Source organism: Glycine soja, chromosome 5 (genome assembly GCF_004193775.1).
Source record: "Glycine soja cultivar W05 chromosome 5, ASM419377v2, whole genome shotgun sequence".
NCBI classification, from domain to species: Eukaryota; Viridiplantae; Streptophyta; class Magnoliopsida; order Fabales; family Fabaceae; genus Glycine; species Glycine soja.
In genome coordinates, this window is record NC_041006.1 from 5888468 (window position 1) to 5906747 (window position 18280).

General features: G+C 30.5%; 1 protein-coding gene across 1 annotated transcript; it reads left to right on the top strand.

Moving 5' to 3' along the window:
• The first annotated feature begins 10720 nt into the window (after positions 1 to 10720).
• Positions 10721 to 12706, top strand: LOC114412194 (proline-rich receptor-like protein kinase PERK9). Its single transcript, XM_028376004.1, has 4 exons — positions 10721 to 11491; positions 11582 to 11653; positions 11741 to 11778; positions 12117 to 12706. Exons 1-3 carry the CDS (start codon positions 10826 to 10828, stop codon positions 11744 to 11746), a joined length of 744 nt encoding a protein of 247 aa, XP_028231805.1. The 5' UTR covers positions 10721 to 10825; the 3' UTR covers positions 11747 to 11778; positions 12117 to 12706.
• The last annotated feature ends 5574 nt before the right edge of the window (positions 12707 to 18280 follow it).

Below are 18280 nucleotides of genomic sequence, written 5' to 3' on the forward strand. Positions count from 1 at the left end.
GAAGCGATTGGGAGTGGTAGTGTGTATGCTAAAAAACTATCAAATGCAGCCAAGAAACAAGTCAATATTTCTAAATGTCAAGTTATTGCAATTTAGAAGAGAAATGAGCTTTTGAGGAGGACCAATGCATTTCAATATTCAGAGGGGGACATTTGGGAATTATCGGAAGGAGTGGGTTTCACTTATCAGCCTTTAAAGGAACAATGTTTTGACTATTTATGCAACAACCAATCGCAGACTCGAAGATTGTTTGGTATGCCTTCCCATTTGCAATACAATCATCTGATCAAATTGATGAGGGATGCTGGCCTCATTGCTTAGTGATAGTTATCTTATGTAATGAACTTTGATATCCATGACACTATTAGCTTATGAGCTCCATTAATGTGTTTTGAACTTGTTGAAGGCCTATGTGTAGGTCATATTTTTGTTTTTGTTGTTATGAGCTCTAGTGATGTGTAATGTATTTTGTGTTAAGACAACTCCTTTGGTTCGTATGTATCTATAATTAAGGCAAATTTTCAGTGATGGGTTGTAATATTGACAATTAATTTGGTTGCTATGTTATGTACTTTATGTCACTTTTGGATCAAAGCTAAATTTCCTGATTTTGCTATTATACAGTTATAGACAACTGTTTGTCTAATATGGAGGGATAAATGATATCTTGTCATTATCTCAGTTTCAAAATCTATTATACAGGAGATCATGATATCAATTTTGATGACCAATGCTTTCTTTATTATTTGGCTATTGCCACTTTTGGAATTTGATATTTGATACAAGTTTCCCTTTGGTTAGAAAGTTTACTAAATCACACTAATTTCGACGTCAGATTTTCAATTGTCAATTTTTGGTTAAGAAACTATGGACCCATCTAATATATTTGTCTTTCTTGAAATATTGAAGCTACAGAGCCTTAATTCTATGTTGTTCTCCAAACCAGATTCATCGTGCATGGTGCAAGAAAATTGCATTAAGACTAAAAATCATAGCAGAGAAAAAAAATATTACCTCAAATAGTGACTACAATGACTAGAGCCATTTATTATGCACGTGTGTGTTTAATTCTGCTAGTTTAAGTTTCAAGGTCACTTGTTTATTGGGTTGGATCACAATAGTTCAGTAAATAGTAATTAAGTGTACGTTTGCTCTATTATTGTAATAATAATAGTCAATGATTTAAGATTTGCTCCTCATGGCACAGGACACAGATTTAGAATGGTTAAAATGGCTTATAGTGTTATGTGGTGTAAATATTCTATTTTAAAAAGGTTAAAATGGTCATTTACTCAACTTCAATATTTCTTTTCCATTATTTTAATAATTACTAACTAACTTTAATTCAAAAAATTTCCTTCTATTCTCATTTATTTCTCTTGAATTAAATTATTTTCTATTTCTTACTTTTTTTTCACTACTTTCCTATTTCTTTCTCATAATCAAACAACTCCTAACACAATGGAAGCCATCTAAGACAAAATCTTTTTTTTTTATCATATACTTATGCAACTACCTTCAAGTTATCATTTTGGCAAGAAAGAACTTTAAAAAGTTGTTAGAGAAGAAGAAGCCTATGATAAAGTATCTATTTAAGTGTATTTGGTTGAATTGATTTGTTGCTGAAAGAAAGAGAAAGATAAGGAAAAAAAGAAAAAGGTGAAATCTCCATCCATTTGGTTGTGAAAAAATATTGTGGAAAGTTTTAAAATTAACGTGAGTCCTAACAGAAAAACATTTCTGTGCTGATATGCAAAGAAAGACAAAGAAAAGTTATTTTTTGTCACGTCTCATTTTTGCATCGATAATTGATTTACACACCCACATAATGGATTATGTGTGTAGCATAATCCATTATAGGTGTATACAAAACAGAAAAAGAAAGAGCCTCTTACTTCTCGAGCCACCCCAATACACCACACGTGCCATCACTGTTGGTTCATGTTCCTCGTATCTGTGGCGTTCAATAGGTACGATCCAATCCAATGCCCACGCTTAGCAACCCGTTCCCCGCGAACCACCGCAACCATGACAATTCCAGTTATCGCAATATTTTTTCTCACATAATCACTATTTTTTTTTTCTCTTTTTAAACCAATAATAATAATAAAATTAATAATAATAGCGATAATATTAATAATTTCTCTCTTTTTTTCCCTTACCTATCACATCACTTTAATTTAATTACTTTTTTCTCTTTTCTATTCTCTTTCTACTGTATTTTACTTTTTTTCATTCCTCTTTAGACACAACCAACCACAATTAAAAATTCACTGTCGTATATAATAAATAAATATTGCACGGTTGAGATTAATGTTCGGATACCTGAAGTGTGATTTTTAAATATTGCATTTTAGTCCTAATATAATCTAAAAAATCATTTTCAGTGCTCGTAAGTCATAGCAAGCAAAAAAAAAAAATTGTGGCTATAGTTATTGTCAAGCGTCGTCGCAAGCATGTTTCGGGAATTTTTCACCCAAAAAATGCAAAAAATATTTACCTACATAATATAATCTAAAAAATATTTACACAAATAATATAAATTACTATTCAAGGTGAAAAATTACCTCTATTTTATTAATTTCAGCATTTCCATCGCAATGTCTTTTTTTTTTTCGAAAGCACCTCACTCTATCGGTTTCTCACAATATTCGTAAGATGTTTTTTTTTAAAGATAGTTTAGAAAGGTTTTTTTATTTATTTATTTGAGTTTTTTTTTTTGTTATCTAAAATTAACTATTTTTTTTGTTTTTATTTGTTTTAATTTTTTAAGTTCACTAATTTATATACATAAAATTATAAAAAAAATAGAATTTATCTAGAATAGAATGTAAGAAAAATATATATTTAAATACTTAATATAAATATAAATTAGTTAAATATTTATGATAAATGCATATATTTAAGTGATCTAATTATTTAACCAAAACAAATTAAATAAATCAAACATGTTCAATTTTGATAGTTTGCATTGGTGTAAAACTATGAATACTTAAATATGAATTAATCTATAATAGTATTTTAAAAATAATTAATCCTTAAATAAAACCAGACAATTTTACTAATATGTCATTTCTCTCAACATTTATTTTTCCAAATCCTTAGTACATAAACAATAATCCATAAAATAAAACAACATTACACATAAAATCCTAAAACATAAATAATCAATACCATAAAAAACAAACATAAACGATAAAACCATTGGTGAAACACACTTGATGATATGTTGCACACACGAAACACATATTGCTTGACAAGAGGTCAATTCTCCTTCAAAAACACTTGCATCAAATGTTAACAACATATATGTATACAATGCAAATTTGTGAATACCAAAATTATTGGTAACCTAAAATGTAAAAATATTACCTTGACAAAATTGTGTATTGTAATATTCAAATAACATTTTGAGTGATGAGTAAAGGAATAAAACACAACCTGATGTAGAGTAAACCATTTAGTTCAATAAAAAATAAACTTTATATGACACAGAAAGTAAAAAATAAACAAGAGTAAAAAAACTTACGTCTTGTAGATCTAAGATAAAATCAATGTGAATGTCCATTATATATGGACTAAAATTTTAACCTTCTATGATTGTCCTTTCATAGTGACATCAATAGTCCATGTAGGTTCCTGAAATTAAAACTCTCATAAATGAATATTCAAAAAATAGCAATGTAAAATCGTTAGAAAGCGAAATAAAGTTGACTACCTTGAGCGTAACTCTCATGTCGCTAAAATTGTTTGGGGTACAACTTTTGACAATGATGATCGTTAAAGGTACATGATCAAAAGTATAATCAATGGATCCTAACGGTGTCTCGTGAGGTGTGTCATCGACATTTGTCAATCCTACAAATATACAAATTTAACAATCAATTGAATGTTTAGGTATATCAAATACAATAAATGTTTTACGATAGCTGACCTTGTGATCGAACGAAATCTAAAGCATATAACCATGTATTTCTATTAAATTCACTTTGGGTTACTTGGTGGACGCACATTATGAATTCTTGAGTTGGGAGTGACTACCTAGATTGTTGATTCATCATGACAGCTTGTACAACTCCATCCGGACCAGGAATAAGTGTTGTTGAACTGGAGGATGACAAATTAGAAGAGCGAACAATGGATAAGAGGTCTAAGTTATTAATGTCAAGAAGCTCCCATGGATTATTGTCTATGATGAATAAGACTTTGTGAGAAAAATAAATGGTTTGAAGATGATGAGATAGGGTGAGTAGTAGACAAAAGGGTTGAGTTGCATCTAACCCCCCTACACTCTATATATAATAGGTGATCTATTGTTTTCACGTGACTCATACCAACAACTGAGATTGCACCGACAATATAAATGATTTAGATTGGGTCTTAATTAATTACATTTGGTTTGCACTATTCAAAAAATCAATGTTTAGTTAAATCATCTCGTATAAAACATTGTTCAGTTTCATTGTCTTGAAACAAGTAATGTGAGGTAAAAATCGTATAGGAAAAAACAACATAGGATCGCATCCTTTTTCTGGCACAAAGGACGAAGCTCTGCAAGATTCATAATGGGTGAACAAGAACCTCATTTTCGTCTATGTGTTATGGGTCGTTGATTATTGCTGGTGCTATCTCGATCGTTCCTTTTTTTGGCACAGAGAAAAAAGCTTTGCAGGATCCCTGATCGGTAAACTAATGCGTTATGAGACGTTGATTGTCGTCAGTGCTATCCTAGCCACTCCTTTTCTGGCATAGAGGACAAAGCTCTGCATGATTCTTGACGTGTAAACAATAACCTTGTTTACGTCAATGCATTATGGGTTGTCGATTATCGTCGGTGCTATCTTCGACACTCCTTTTTTGAACACTAATTTTATCTTGTTTTTGGACACTTTGTTTTTCTAAAATTGTTTTATATTTTTTTCTTACACTTTTTTATTAAAAAATGAACTATTTTGTTTTTGTTTTAATTTGTTTTAAATTTATTATTTTACCGATTGATATATATTAATTTATAACAAAGTACAATTTATCTCGAATAATATTTAAGAAAAATACATATATTTGAATACTCAATATAAATGTAGTTTAGTTAAATATTTATCAAAAATAAATATATTTAAGTGATATAATTCTTTTACCTAAACAAATAGAACATGGTCAATTTTAATAGTATGCATTAATTTATGTAAAACTAATTTTACTTAAATAATATTTTTTTAAAAAAATAATTAATCCTTACAACATGGTCTCTATTTGATTTCAAACAGACATGAGTCAATCAAAAGTGTCTACTCAAGACATGATAGTGGGTGGACGACACAAAATTTGTGCATGTGTTTTATATTCGACATATTGCACAAAATTACATGAAGAGGTACAAGAACAACCCCATCAAATAATTAATTATCAATATGGGTGAGTGTCAAACTTCTTTCTCTTCATACTAAATATCACTTTATTTTGTATTATTCATAATATTTAAATTATATTTTTATAACTACTAAGCATATGCAAGAACGAAACTTACATTTAATCAATACAAAATTCTGAGGGAGGAAGTAGATGCTAACTGAGCAATTAATTGGCTCTGCGAGATTTTACGAGAAAAATGGACTCTCGCATGAAATGATGGTCGATGATGGGGCACATGACCACCAATCCTGTTGATTCAATTAATTCGATACTCAAGAAATCAAGAAATTTGTCAATAGGTGCGCTAATAAAATTAACATATGTAAGGTGTAATGCATTATTCAACAAAGGAGGGAGAGAATCTACAACAATGTTTGCATCTGACCAAGTTTATACGAAAGTACTTAACAAGGCCATCAGAGACACACAGAGAAAGGCAAACGCTCACACTATTCTTGAGTTCGACCGACGTGACACACGATTCTTGGTCTAGGAGATAATAAACTCGAGAGAGGTTCGACTCGTTGGAGATTTCACGATCAGAGTGAATGAAAGATGGTGTGAATGTGACAAATTCCAGAAATTACACATGCCTTGTTCTCATGTTGTTGCTGCTTGTAAGCATGCTCATTATGAATACAGAAAGTACATACATATCATGTATACGTTGGAAAGTGTCTCCAACGTATACAAATGATTGTTTGGAAAATTGTGCAATGAAGCCTATTGATCATTGTATCACGAGTCAATGATCTACCCCAACCTAGAAAAGAAAAGAAATATTAAGGGTCATTCTATCTCCTTTTGTATCCACATCGAAATGAATATTTGAGAACTAGATCAACCAAAGCGATGTTCTGTGTGTCACATCCCAGGTCATTCAAAGAAAAACTATCCTCGCGGTGTAGGCTCAAGCCGACAACATTAAATGTATATCATATTGTTTGTATTTTTAAAATTTTATTGTATTACTTCAAATTTAAATATTTTAGTTCAATTCAACTTGTTGCTATATTTTTAATCATCTTTTGCTCGTTTGCTACATTCTCCTTTTCTTTTATTGTTATTTCTATTTTTTCCACTTATTTTTGATAAACTAAATGTTTTTTCTTTAATAAAAAATTTAAAATAAAATAAAATTTATTTTATCATTAACTTAAATATTTTTCTAATTTATAGGATTTATGATATGATACAAAAGAAACATGTAAAAAAAGAAAATACTATACTAAGTATGTTAAAAAATGTAAGAGTTGAGTTTGGTCTATTATTAATTATAGATTTTATTTTTAGCTTTGATTTAATTTATTTGAAAAGTTTAATTTGGTCTATTAATTTATTTAAAGATCTATTTTATATTCAAGTTTTTACATAATTTTAAATAAATTATATTTTTTTATAAATTAATTTATATAAATTAGCAAACCAAAATATTTAAACAAATTAAAACAAAAAAAAACAGTTATTTTTTTTAAAAAAAAACTATGACAGAAAATTGAAAACAATTTTAAAAAATAGAAAAAAACCTCAAATAAGTAACAAAAAAATTTAAAAACGAAAAAAAAACATATTCTGACATGTGTTTCAAATAAAAAAAATAATTTTTGGGTTGTATTATTTGAAATAGTTTTTTAATTTTTTTTAATTATTGGGGGTCAAAAATTCCATGTTTCGGAGGAGAAATGCAAATCAAGTGTACGAACGTTTGTGAATCTCTCATTCTCTCTTAATCTCTCAGCCTTTGCTTCTTATCTCAATTTCTTAGTTCTGATTTTTGAATTTGTTTATTTTTGTGCATTCGGACTTGCTATCACTGTTTAGAGAAACACGGTTGTGATTGGGTGGGTGGTTGCAATATACGATTTGATTTAATTTTTAGATAAAAAAAATTGTGGTTGTGATATGATTTGATTTAATTTTTAAATAAAAAATTATTCAAATCAAATATAAAATAAAAATGAGGTTAGATTTTAATATAGTGTTAAATCTGAACTAAACTAAATCATTTGTAATTTTATTCAATTCGTTCAACGATTTTTTATATATTTTAATATACTATCATAATTTATAATTTATTAATTAAACTTTCATAATTATTATGCTATATTATTTTTTATTAAATTTTTTAATATATTATTTTAATTAAAAATTATTATTTTTACTTTTATTTAACATTAATATAAAATGATATTATCAACTCTTCTTATAACATAATAATAATAATTTGTATGTCACTTGATATTTAACATTATTAATACACCATTTTTTAATATATAAAAGTAAAATATATATATCTTAATTATAAAATAAAAAAATGATTTAATACTTATTACCGACAATAAAAACCAATAGTTTTGAATATCTCTAGTTCCACTACTACCTGACTTGTACATGAAGTCACAAATGGAGATACCACTTTGCTTCAAAATTGACTAACATGATGGGAGTGAATTAACTGTGAGGCAAATAAGAAGTGGAAGTACCATTTAACTCCCAAAATAGATCGATCCAACAAAAAATAATTAATTGAGTGTCAAACAAGAAATATCAAATACCTCATAGTCACACAGGAAAAAAAATACTTACACTTAAGACTTTAAAATCCAAAAATAACAGTTTTTATTTATTTAAACCATCAATATTCTTCATTGGAGACAATGCTCATGGAGCCGAGAAAGAACACTATGGGTAACAATTTTTTTTTTTCCAAATACTTAACATATTCAAAACTCATATTTAAAATATCTATTTATTTAAAAACAATTCTACGTCAATTGATTTATGCATTTAGTGATAAAATAAAAATCAATCAATTTGTTATCTTTCTTTGGTACATGGAGGAACAGAAAAAAAAACACAAAAAATAAACGAAACTAAGTTACTGAATGCTGTCGAAGAAAAGCAATAATATAATTGAACAAGATTAATGTAGTCTTACTGGAAATTACTCAAAAGAAAAAAAAAAGGAACAGCCTTTGAAGCCTAAGTTAGGCATGAAAGTATGCCATAAGGAGGAGGTTTATAAATGTTAATTCCAACTAAATTAACACTTCGAAATACACACCATTACCTTAAATCAAACTCAACTAGTAGCCATGCCTTCACATTAATCGCGTACCAACTCATAACTGTACAAAACATCAAAACCCCAATAAATAGGACCTCCAAAAGCACAAACAAGACCAATCAACAAGAATGACAATTCCAAAAACATATAAACATGTGTAATTGTCTTCTTTTTTGAAAGAACGTGTAATTGTCTTTGACACAACATATCATAGTTTTTGAAATTTGCATAAAATAAGTTAGCGAGTTAGGGGAAACAAACATTTTTTAAATACTCAGGCTTATACAAATGACTTAATTAAACAGATTTTGTTTTAAGAAACCGAAAAATCCGAGTTTGTAATGCATAGTTCGACTGTGTATATATTGAATATCTGTTAAAAAAACAATTTAAATTTCCAATTTCAAATATATAAGATATTGATTAGATTAAAAAAACTATTATCTTATCTTTAAGATATTAGTTATATTTAAAGATATTATCTAAAAATTAAGAATTTATTTACTCTTTTAAGATTAGGATGATAGATTTATAAATAGATAGATTTTCATGAGATGAGAAAAATCTCTAACCTCTTGAGAGAATATCACCTTAAGTGAAGTGTCCAAATCAAGTTAAAATAAATAAATTTGTGTTATGGATGTAGCATGAGGAGTTTGTATTTTCTTATTTTTTTGATGGTGTTACCTTTCTAATTTTATGGTGTATTTTCTTATCATTATATGTAAAGGAATGCATTTTTTTCCAACAATATCAATATATCATGTTCAACGTTAGTTATTTTTTGTCATTTTATTATGATGCATGTGTATTTTGGTTCCTGAATAAATTTGTGATAAAATTTAGTTTTTCAATTTTTAATTATTACAATCAAGCTTTTTTTTTTTTACTTAAAATTCTTAAAATTTTGCTTTTCCCTTGAATAAGTAAAGGTGCTGAGTGAATTTGCGATATAAAATGATTTAAAAAGGCTTAAAAGTTAAAAGTAAAATATTAATAAATTTTAAAAGATTTTGTAAGTGAGAGATAACTGTTTCAAAGATTCGAATATTTTTAATTTTTTTATTTCTAAGAAGAGTATGATATTTTGACTCAATGAATGATTTGTTTTAGCGTTGAGGTCAACTCTTGTTGTCGCCAGGACAATTCCAATTCCATAGGGTGTCAAGTTCGAATCCGATAGAAGAGCATAAAATAAATAATAAAAAAAAAACTCTTGTTGGCTAAATGAGATAACTTTAGAATCATTTAACGGGTTGAATCCATGAAAATTTTGAGAACAAGATGAGAAATGAAAATTATACAGATAACAAAATATAGGTAAATTTTGTTATAACAATTAAAAAATAAAAATTTAATTATCATAATTAAACATATTTATGGAAATATTATAATCATTACTGAAATATTATAATTAAATAATCATTTAGCGTATTTTTTAACATATTTTTATTACTAATTGATATTTATTGAAATTACAAAAATTTATAGTTGTTGTCTTATTTAATGACTAATGATTATCTCTCTTATTTTATATTTTTTTTTAGAATTTTTATAATTACTAAACAATGTGTTACTAATTAATATTATGTTCTAGCAGAATTAGGTCAAATTTTTAGTAAATATGTTTTTAGTTTTTTAAATTTAAGATTCTTTTTGTTTTGGTTTCTCAATTAAAAAATTAATTTTTTAGTCCTTCCAAATTACATAATGTCGTTTTTAGTTCCCTTGAGTGAATTTCAGAAACTAAAAAAAAAAAAGCATAGTCCTATAAAATGAAGTTGAGGGACCAAAATTAAAATTTTGTGAATTTGATTAAGAGACTAAAAACAAAATGTCTCAAATTGAGAGGGTAAAAAAAATATTTGAGTGAATCTCTTAAGCAAATATTGGATTTAAATTTTGTGAATATAAAAAAATTCTCAGTGTGATTAATCAAATTTTTAGTAAAAAAGAATAGATATTTTAGTAAAATATAACAAATAAGGTATTTATTAATATTTGGATAAAATTTGATCAAAAGATCAAATTGGTTCATTTCTACAGCCATTAATCTTGTTTTATTTTATTTTCTTTAGGTCACAGGAACGTTGCGGTTAGGAGCAAATGGTTTATATAAGAGTGGGAGAGTGGGCCGTGGAATTGGGATTGGGACCCTAAAATCCAAAATGGGACAATGGATGGAAGAATGAAGGGTAATAAAGAGAAAGATAAAGGGTAAAAATGCGAACAAGACTCATAAGAATTTAAGTAGCAGCACAACACAATGAAAGAAAGAATGAAAGAACCAAACCACACTCCTTCCGAAGCTACTCAGAGAGAGAGATATTGTTTTGTGCTTTCTCAATGGCCACCGCACCGGCTCCGGCTCCGGCTCCGGCTCCGGCTCCGGCTCCGGCTCCGGCTCCGGTGAAGTCGCAGCCTCTGCACAACTTTGCCCTCCCCTTCTTGAAATGGGGCGCCAGCGGCAAGAACAACACCACCAACGCCGCCCACCACCACCGCTTCCGCCGTCCCTCCGATCACGCCTCCGAGCCCGACTCCTCCGACCCCGACTCCCGCCCCCACCGCCTCGGATCCAGAACCGCGCGCAACCGATTCTCACTCCCCCTCAAACCACCACCGCCGCCGCCTCCACCACAACCACCGCACGACGACGACGCCGACGACTCCGTGCAGAAGCCGTGGAAGCTACGCCCCCGCAAACCCGCGCTCCTCCCCAACAAGACCGCCCTCGAGATCGGCACCGGACCTTCCCGAAACCACCACCACCACCACCATCACGCCACCAACAACGGAGAATTCCTCGACGGCGGCGACAACAACCCGGCGCCGAAGTCGCTCCGGCTCCGCGGGTTCTCGGACACGCAGTGCAGTGAGAAGAAGGAGAAGAGGAAGTTCTGGATCGCTCTCTCCCGTGAAGAGATCGAAGAAGACATCTTCGTCATGACGGGCTCCAGGCCCGCTCGCAGGCCCAGGAAACGGCCCAAGAATGTCCAGAAACAAATGGATGTAAGCCCGCCGCATCTCTTCACTTTCTCAACTCCTTTCAACTTTTTCATGCTTTTGTTTTTTCTAATTTTTATTTATATTTTATTTTAGAGTGTTTTCCCTGGCTTATGGTTAGTGGGGATAACTGCTGATGCTTACAGAGTCGCTGATACACCCACCAAGGTTCTCTCTTTTTTCCAATGTTTGTTTTTTCTTTTTTGGATTTTGACGAGGAAACTGATACACCGTTTATGGTTTGATTTCTTGCAGAGGTGAAGAGAATTTAGGAAGGTCTTGGGAGATTGGAGGTACAGAGGCGTGGAATTTTGTAAAGAGGAAACCGAAAATGTTGGATTGGAAATTTGGAATTTAGAAACGAACCATGATGATGATGCTCATTTCCTTGCTTGTGTTGTTTTGCGGCACACTAGGGTTTTAGATGCAAGGGGCAGCTTTAGTTGATTTTTAGTAGTAGTAGTAGTAGTTTATATATTGCTATAAGGAAAGGAAATATATATATATATATAGATTAATTAATAGAGTTGAATGCAATGCAGTGATAATCTTTTCTTTTCAGTTCAGAGCTTTTGGTTGGTTTTCTTAAGTTAATTTTCTGATGCATCAAATGGTTTTTGATGTTTGACAGGCTTAGGGTAGCAAAGCTTGTAGTTAATTAGCCAAATCATCGGTTCAATTCGTTGGAGGCGCACTGCTTCTGCATTCTTACTCCCTAGCTCCCGAAGCGGAAATAACCCTGTTTGAGGTTGAAATTCACTGCACTGGTTGCATGCTTTTGATGCCTTTCCATATGTATATTTTGATTTCATATTGTTAATTGGTTTGATTCACACTTCCTTTTGGTTTTTGCATGATGATCTTAATCCTAACCATCTATTGGGAGAGGCTTTAAAAATAGATTGAAATTTGTTAAATCTGATTGTAACATAACCTAACCCGAGCCTGTAGTTGGGGATAATCAAGCATTATAATATGAAAGAGTCATTTTAGTGCATTGGTTTGTTTGTAAAGTTTTGTCTTTTTTGAGTTATTATTATTTGTTTGAATTGACACTGCAACGAACTTTTGCACCCTGGATGGAAGAGGAAGACGACAGGTGTAGTGTGCCCTCTCACTTGAAATTCAACACCATTGTGGATTGAAAGATACAATGCTGTTGTTTTCTCCGATGTGTTCTACATCAATCTCAATAAGAATTTCAATTTTTTTCGCCCCCAATTTAATTTTGCTTTTTTTTTTTCAATGTTTTTTTGTTTTTTTGTCAAACTGTATGATCGATGCATACTCTATTTTACATGGCAATGTTCGGCATGTATGCTGCACATAAATAGTTTGTGTCCTTGGAATATACATTTCTATTTTGTGAAAGACCTGGGGGATCATGATTCAGGATAGAGTCAGGTATTTGTGTCGTTTGTGTCTTAAGTGGTTGCCAAAGAATCTATTTTACATATTAATTTATTGTCTTGTGCACTTGGGCAAATTTACTTTTTAGTAACACTGCTCGGGATACACTGATACAGCAAGGGTTTCCCTTTCTTGCTCAGGGTTTCAGTTCAATTTTTGACTTGATCATATGAATGTTTGATTTAGCCTTTTGTACATGTTTCCATTCCATGGGCATTTTTTTTAAAGAAAGTTTGAGTGAACAGTACTGAATTGTAACGTAAAGATTCATGTATGTCGGTGTGAAGGACAGATTCACCCAGATTCCGTGTGTTTCGTTTTACTCTCTTACCATGTGTGGAGGCTTTCAAAGAAAAAAAAATACGAAATGTATATTTTTAAATGAAATTGATTTGATTAATCCAGGTGATTTTGATATTAATAAATTTTGATATAATTGTTTTTTCTAATACTATGTAAATATTTATTGTGATTTAAATGCAAAGATGGACTGCTCTCGAGTTTATCTCTGTTAGTTCTTTCCATGGAGTATGACCGGCGGCAATTCCTCTAGACAACCATGGTGCGAAAATGTGTCCTTTGAGACAAAGCAACTTTCTCAAAATGGAGTTTGAAGATGGAAACCCTTAACTTTTGAAGATCATTGTTGAGGATTATTTTAACGAATTATGCGAGATGTGAACTGAGGCCCTTGTCATTAAACTTCTTCGTAAAAATATTGGATATCCAACTAAAGTACTAAACTCTCAAAGTTGAAGTCGTTGTAGAAACTTCAACAAGGATTTGATTTCAAGGATGTTGACCATGGATATTTCATGGTTAAGTTTGATTCCTCAAATGAGAAAAAGGTTATGAATGGAGACCCGCGGCTGATCTTGGCCACTACTTAATTGTGAAAACATGGTCATCGGAAATCATGGCAGAAGTAGATACGATTAATAGTACATTGGAGTGGGTTTGCTTCCCCAATTTAAATATGGTGTTTTTTTTTTTTATGAAAGCTTCCTTCTGCGTTTGGCATCTGTAATTAGTAAGCGCATAAAGGTGGATATGAATACGTTGCATGAAGATCATGGTAGATTTGGTTGGACGTGCGTGGAACTTAACCTTCATATATAATTCGGTTGTGGGGACGATTAACGTTAAAGACCATTGGCATCACATGGAAGACATCTATAATCATAAAGGTGAATATGAATACGTTGCATAAAGATCATGGTAGATATGGTTGGGTGTGAGTGAAAGTTAACCTTTATCGTTCGATTGTCTGAATGGTTAACGTTAAAGACCATTGGTATCACATGGAAGGCATTTGTAATCATAAAGGTGGATATGAATCTGTTGCATGAAGATCATGGAAGACTTGGTTGGATGTGTGCGAAAGTTAACCTTCATAATTTGGTTGTCTAAATGGTTAACGTTAAAGATCATTATAATCATATGGAAGACATATGTAATCATAAAGGTGGATATGAATACATTGTATAAAGATCATGGCAGATTTAGTTGGGTGTGCGCGAAAGTTAACCTTCAAAATTCGGTTGTGGGAATGGTTAATGTTAAAGACCATTTGTATCACATGAAAGACATTTATAATTATAAATGTGAATATGAATACACAACATAAAGATAGTTGTAGATTTAGTTGAATGCGTTAGAAGTTTTGTTATCTAAACCATCACAAGTTGCAACACAAGTGACGACGCCTCAACCTGGAGATTCCAAAGCAATACATAACAGAATAAGGTAACAAATGTTTCTAATATTCCTGAAATTAATTGTGAGGATAATAACTTTTTGTTTTTGCTGAGTGATTGTGAGGATAATAATGGGAATATGAAAAGTATTCAATTACATGGAGAATGGTTATTTGTACAAAGAAAGGAAAAAAGTAACGGAAGACAAAATGATATAGGATTAAATAATGTGCAAAAGACTTCGCAAGTAGCTAAGGTAGTGGCTATTTATTCCACCGATTCAATCCCACTTAATGTCAATGATTTAGTGTTTAAAGATAGAAGGAATCCCAGGAATTACTCTCAAAATCTAAAGCAAATGCCTAATAAAATCTCATATTTTATACAATGAAAACATATTTTCATTGTAGTATTTGGGATATGAAAAAAATCAGAGCAAACACGTTTCTATTGTTACAAAAAAGTAATTTCATTTTGATTTTTTTTCACTTTAATATACTACAACAAAAATACATTTTTATTGTATATTTTATACAATGGATATGTATTTTCATTTTATTTTTTGCAACTCTTATACTACGATAAAAATGTGATTCCGTTTTTGTTTGTGCCAAATGCAAAACAAAATCGTAATACAGTTGTGTTCTAAATACAACAAAATCATGGTTCCATTGCAACCATGTGAGGGAAGAGGGCAAAGGGAAGGGGTTCAGCAAAGGTAAGAGGGGTAATTTTGTTCCTTTACAAAAAAATTTAAGAAAATGGGAGTGCAATAATAATCTAGGAGGTGCAACAGTAATTCCCTTTCCCATTTCACCAAAAATAAGAAATCCAACTTGGACTCAAATATGGGGTGCAAATGGACCTAAACTAAAGCCCAAATCTCGCTTGTCATTTGTCTAAAATTCTCAAACATTCAGAGTAACTCGTATTTGGAAAGATGGAAGTTGAAGGAGACAGTGCCCGTGTGAGAAGACGGGCAATGAGAAAATGTCAAAATGTTTTGAGATAAATCGTTGAAAGGAAAGAGAAGAAAGATTTAGATGAAATTGTAAAATCTCTAAATTCAAAAAAAGACTGACTTAGTTTTTAAAAAATAGTGGGTATTTTAAAAAATAAAATGTTGAGGTGTACAATTTTTAAAAAATGTATAAAAAATACAATTTGATTTATATTTTTCTATGCACTGTTGTTTTAAGTCTTTTTTACAGTTATCTAGTTAGAAATTATTTTAAATATAACTTCTAAATAATTATTAAAGATATAAACAATTATATCATCTATGATTGAATGATAATATAAAAGTGTATTTATATTAAGACTTAAGACATTTTTTTCTACAATATGCTTATTTATAAGATCATGAATTCAATCAGAATTACATATACTTAAAAACCCGTGGACTATCATAAAACCAAAACATTTTGGACAAAGAGTAAACAACTTGGTTGGCTTGTCTACATGTAAACTTCAAGAATTGTGAATCATACTAAGGAGCTCTTTACACTTTGAAATGATTGACTTAAATACCTGTTTGTCCAAGTTTATTTTTATTGGGGGAGTAGATTAGTCCTTTAAAGATTTGTTTTTATTTTTATTTTTATCTATGTTATCAATTAACAATAATAGTTGATGACAAAATAGTGATACTAACCTTTATTGATTTGTCACATCGTCAAAGAATCTTAGATTGTAGTGACATGTAATATTTTTTTAGTAAATTATATTTTTAAATTCATTATCAATTAAGATGATATCATCAACTATTTTAAACATATGAAAATTTAAAAGGATAAATCACCAAAAAATTTATACCTGATAATCCTATCAGAATTTTTTGTTTTTGTTGACACAACAAGTTAATGGGTTGATAAAGTCAGTATTACATCATCATTTAATGTTGTTTCTTGACAACACATTAAAAAAAATCTTTAAAAGGCTAAAATCAAAACAAAAGCACTTACAATACTAAAATGAAAAGAAAAAAAAACATTTATTTTATAAGGAGCGAAAATTTTTTAAGCCCTAAATTAAACTCTAAAAACTGAGTCCCTTCTCAAAAAATACAAATTGTCCCTTGTCAGCCCATATGACTCGACTGGCGCTAAAGCCTAATACTCATTCTTGATTTAAGTTACGAGCAGATTTTATTAGGCATTTGCTTCCTGCTCCCCATGTTTTGCTTCTTGCACCCTGTCTACAATTCAGAAAATATGTTGTTTTTTGGATTGTCCATTCCTGCATAATTCTGGAATGGAAAATCTGGAAGTGCTCGATTATTTTGTGTATATTTTGCATTCTCCTATCCAGAAATATAATCACATAAAATAGACCCTAGGAACTTACCTCTTTGACGTAGAGCAACAAACAGTGATCTATGGAGGGCAACTAGTGTCAGAGGTTTCAGATGGATGAAAAAGGAGCAACCATGGTGATGATGGAGGAATGATGGTGGCAGTTTCTGACGGAGGTTCCATGGAGGGCAGGCTTGGGATATTTGAACAAAGGAGGTGCAGGTAGTAAAAAATAGTGTGCAGGAAGCAATTGTATCTTTACAATTTGCCGAATCCTCCAATGGTGGGTCTATGTTGCATTGTTCCTCCCTTCTTCAACTTCGTATGGTTATCGTCCTCCTACACTTCCCCAATTGTTTCCAGCATTTTTCATATTTCTTTCCGAGTGATCATTCTGAAAATAATATGGGAAGTTCAGAAAAAAAAAAAAAAACACCATTAGATCACTCCGTTAGAGACAGAGCTGGACCCAATACAAAACAGTACAAGGATTTTGGACCAAAAGAAAACAAGGGATTTCGATCCAAAAGTAAAAAATGAGAAAGATGCAGATGTAGCCTATGTTTTGATTTCAAAAGAAAATGTAAAACTTGGTAACGGGACACTTTGTTAAACATATAATTATGCATTAGTTCAACAATAGCTTATTACATTAAAATTTATCAATAAATTAATTCTAAAACCTACAGAAAAGGAATACAATATATTTTAATATTTTCCCTAAAATTTATTAAAATAAATTAAAAATATTTTGCAAGGTTATAAATTATTCATACAGTTATACATAAGTTGTCGTTTGTGTTTAAAGGTGTATATACCTTAATAATTTAAAATATTTATGATAATTCAATTGTTCTCGTTAATATTATTTTTATTAAATGATTATCAAAATAAAATCTAATATTGATATAAAATTTTGCAATGTTGTAAGTTGTTGAGAAATAGTAATTTATGGTCGCAAACTTTTGTTATTAAGAAAATTCAAGATATAACAATAATCAATATTTCTGAGAAAAGATACTTTACTGTAAAAACTTTAGTTGTTAAGAAAAGATATTTAATTGGAAGAATACCATTTGTTAAGAAAAACCATCTTATTGTGGCCATTTGGGTTGATGAGAAAGAATATTTTTCATTGCAAAAATGATCATTAAGTCATGTAAGATATGACAACGACTTTGATGATTATCACATATCAGTTGTGGCAAAAACAAATGTCTCATAATGACAACAATTATTGATGTTAAAACATAAGTATAACAGTGACATCAAATATCACTACAGTACTTTTCACAACAACACTTCTTGTATTGCCATGCTACAATAATTTTTTGCTAACAAAAACTATTTTCCGAACATTTGCGATTTGTCAATGGCAAATATCACTGTAAAAA

Bases quoted from the DNA above. Each gene is read 5' to 3' on its own strand.
- LOC114412194 (XM_028376004.1), top strand. From the start codon at position 10,826: ATGGCCACCGCACCGGCTCCGGCTCCGGCTCCGGCTCCGGCTCCGGCT. The intron at 11,492-11,581 runs GTAAGCCCGCCG...ATTTTATTTTAG, and splicing joins ATGTCCAGAAACAAATGGAT to AGTGTTTTCCCTGGCTTATG.